General features: G+C 33.6%; 1 protein-coding gene across 1 annotated transcript; it reads left to right on the forward strand.

Annotated features, from left to right (window-relative positions):
• The first annotated feature begins 339 nt into the window (after positions 1-339).
• On the forward strand, positions 340-3241 carry LOC128553998 (carnosine synthase 1-like). The gene is made up of 2 exons (XM_053535199.1): positions 340-430; positions 2593-3241. The coding sequence occupies exons 1-2, from the start codon at positions 358-360 to the stop codon at positions 3069-3071; spliced, it is 552 nt and encodes a 183-aa protein (XP_053391174.1). The 5' UTR covers positions 340-357; the 3' UTR covers positions 3072-3241.
• Positions 3242-3517: the final 276 nt, after the last annotated feature.

Genomic DNA, 3517 nt, shown 5'->3' on the forward strand with positions numbered 1-3517 from the left:
ATATGGATATGAAATGACCCAAACGCAGGACAAAATCTAATCTTAGAAAATGTCTAATATGTCATTTTTAACCAAGCACAATATTGCCAAAAATATCTACTCCAAATTCCCGGGCATATCATTTGGTTGAACAAATTCATTCGTCCTCTTTAATGAATATACATATATATCAAATATGTTACTATTTTCTTTCCTGAATGTGTATGTGTGGTCCTTTTAACATATGCAGTAAATAATGCTTACAATCCACATCAATTCAATTTAACGGGATTAATTATATAATTGTTGCAAGTATACGGAATCTTATTTATTTTTGCATATTTAAAATGTGTATATATTACAGCAACAGCTAAGCGTATGCCTTCATTCCTTTCTGAGGACAAACAAGCACGGCTTATTGAAGCGGCCTATAGATGTTGTTTACAGATAGGTAATATCACGTTTTTTATTGATTTGAAAAAAACAAAACAACAAAAACGAACAACATTTCAAAGATACCATTCAAACAGTTTGTTGTAGACGGGTTGCAAACATGATATAAATGTTTAAAATGAATTAGAATAATTTAGTGTTGAACGCGGCATAAATAATTTGCCGTAGCTGTTACGTAAAAGAGCAGTTGATGTATACACTCAACAAAATTCCTAATCGGTCAGTTTATATTTGTATTACTATTTTGTCAGTAATGCAGGTATTTACACGAAATTTCACATGCCGACATTTGAATAGGTACTGCAGCTAATTATTAATTTATTTTGGTGACTCATGGCCAAAGTAACTGCATTAGTCGTTTTGCCTAATATTGGATATTTTGCACGTGCAGTACATGTGCACCAACATGCACGTGTTCGTTTACAATTTTGATATTACTGACGAAAGTCCAACTCGAAAAGCACATATTATTATGAAATTGACACATTGAGCAATGGGATCGAGCTGTCGGAATGTTGCTAGCTGGGACACATTTACGGCAAGTGTGTTATTGTTTTTACAATTTCAATAGAACTGAGATGTTATTTGTTTGTAACTGTTACTTTGATGGTTATTTCCATCTGTAGCCTTATTTCCGTTTACAAGAACCTTTACTCGTTCGTTATCTACCATCCGCGCCCTTTTTTCGAAATTTAACAAAAGTACAATTCATTGAAATGACCGATTTTGAATTTTGTTGTATAATTCCGACAGCCCGGGCGCATTGCTCTTGTGTCAATTTAACAATGATATGTAGGACTTTCGTCAGTAATGCCAACAGTGTTCATTAACACGTGCATATTGGTGCACATGCCATGCACGTGCAAAATATGCTAAATTGGCCAAAACGCCTAAAGCGGTTACTTTGGCGGTGAGCCGGTCAAAAATAAATCAATAATTAGCTGCAGTACCTTTTTAAATGTCGGTATGTGAAATTTCGTGTAAATACTTGCATTATTAACAAAATAGTAATACAATAAAAACTGACCGATTAGGAATTTTGTTGAGTGTATATTACAAATATATATTATGATAAAACTTTTCCATAATAATTCAGTCAGTTCGAGTGAGTTGTGGATTTGTTGTTAAAACACACGGTTGACTGCATTGCTAGACGCTTTGTCGTTGTTTCTCTATTTTAGTGGTAATTTCTTCGTTTAAGTGTAATAATTGCCTTTCAAAATAATGCAAAGAGTGAAAATGCTTATACCATAGTGAGCACCTCAATCTGCTTTTCGTGGTCTAATTTTTAGGTAGTGTACTCGAAATGGCAGTTAAAACCTTTGTGCGATAAGTACGTGTTTGTGTACAGCGGTTCGGCATTCTTTGAAAAATAATGAAGCTACCATTAATTTTCGATCAAACAGGTCGATGGCAAAGTCGCATATGGAAGAATAATAATACGACGGTGATTTCTGATTGCGCAAACGTGTCCACTACCTTGTTTAAACGTTTCATGAAGTTAGCAGTACGTCGTAATTATCTGGAATTAGCATTCTTATACTTTTGTGTAATCTGCAAAGTATTATATTTGATGACTGTATACATATGTGTTCCCTTTAAGCAGAACGCTAACAACGCGAAAATAATAAATTGAGCTGAAATACAGTTGAACATATTATATTTTTGGAAAATATAATACTCGACTCCCGCATGAACACGATCCCTATGTTTGTAGAATTTTGTCTTTTTTTGCCTATAACGTATTTTATTCTTGTTGCATTTGATCAGTTGAAATTCATTAAGCGGAATACGGCCGCATTTATACATATTAATACATACTATTTTCTTAATTTTTCTACCTCTAATATACAAATGTGGGCTATCGATGTCTGCATTGAAAATGTAAGTAGAAGATTCAAATTTATGTCTCTAGAAGGTATCAGTACTTCGTTTACGAACGAATATGTTTGAAATCTGGACTTTGAAAATACCGAACGTTTGTAAAAAATACTGGACAAAATCTTTAGTCCGGAATGGACATACATGTATATCAGTAACAGGAATCGTATAACGTACCTTATGCTTGCATTTTATAGTCAATGTGAGTTTAAGTGAAATTCAATGTAGAATATATTTAAGCATAATTATTTTCACATGTATTTGCTTTATTGACTTCAGGACTGTCCGATGGTACTTTTAATGTCGACTTTACAGTGACCGAGAATGGACCGAAGCTACTGGAAATCAATTCGAGGATGGGTGGATATTGCTTACGGGATTGGTTGAGGAAATTGTACGGTATAGACATCATGCTATGCTCTATGATGATTGCAGCTGGTATTTCTCCCTACATACGTACACCCCCTATAGATAAAATACTTATTGGTGTTATGGTCATACCTTCACTGCATGCTAAAATATTAAAAGAAGAGCCTCTTAGAAACCTGCTGTATAACATGATAGAGAAAGAGGAGATTTTCTTTGTACAGTTTCGGAAACTTAGTGAGAATGTGCCTTCTTACGACAAACCTTTCGGCAATATAGCTGCTTCTGGTTCCACGTCAAAAGAAGCTAAACGAAAGTTGATGGAAGTTTGCCGAGTGCTGGACATTGATCAACCAGACTATCAAGTGAAGCAGTTAATCCATCATTTTTAGATGAATAGATATGTTATACTGTTGTATTTTCGGGCAGATAAGTGAATAAGACAGTCTTTTACATTTAGCAAATATATGTTATCTAAGTGTCTGATAAAAGTCATATTTTAGAGTAATGTGTTTTCTGGTAATAAACGTTTTATATAACCAAGCCGTTGTCAAAATTTTGATTTATATTTCATTTATGAACGACTGATAAATTGTGAGGTATTCCCGAAATATTTATTTTGACCTAGTGCATTGTGACAAGAGTCTTTCTAAAGGGACCGCCTAGCAAACATTCTAGCAATTTCCCTTTCATTCAATTGATTGTAAAACTGTAAATGATACTTGTATCATATCAAGATTATTTTACTGATTCTTAGTTTCATTTAAACAGCGGTTTAAACTACATTTTAAAAGAAATTTTTGATGGATATTTTATTTCACACGTGTTCTGTAATGAA

This window comes from Mercenaria mercenaria, unplaced genomic scaffold (genome assembly GCF_021730395.1).
Source record: "Mercenaria mercenaria strain notata unplaced genomic scaffold, MADL_Memer_1 contig_4613, whole genome shotgun sequence".
NCBI lineage: Eukaryota > Metazoa > Mollusca > Bivalvia > Venerida > Veneridae > Mercenaria > Mercenaria mercenaria.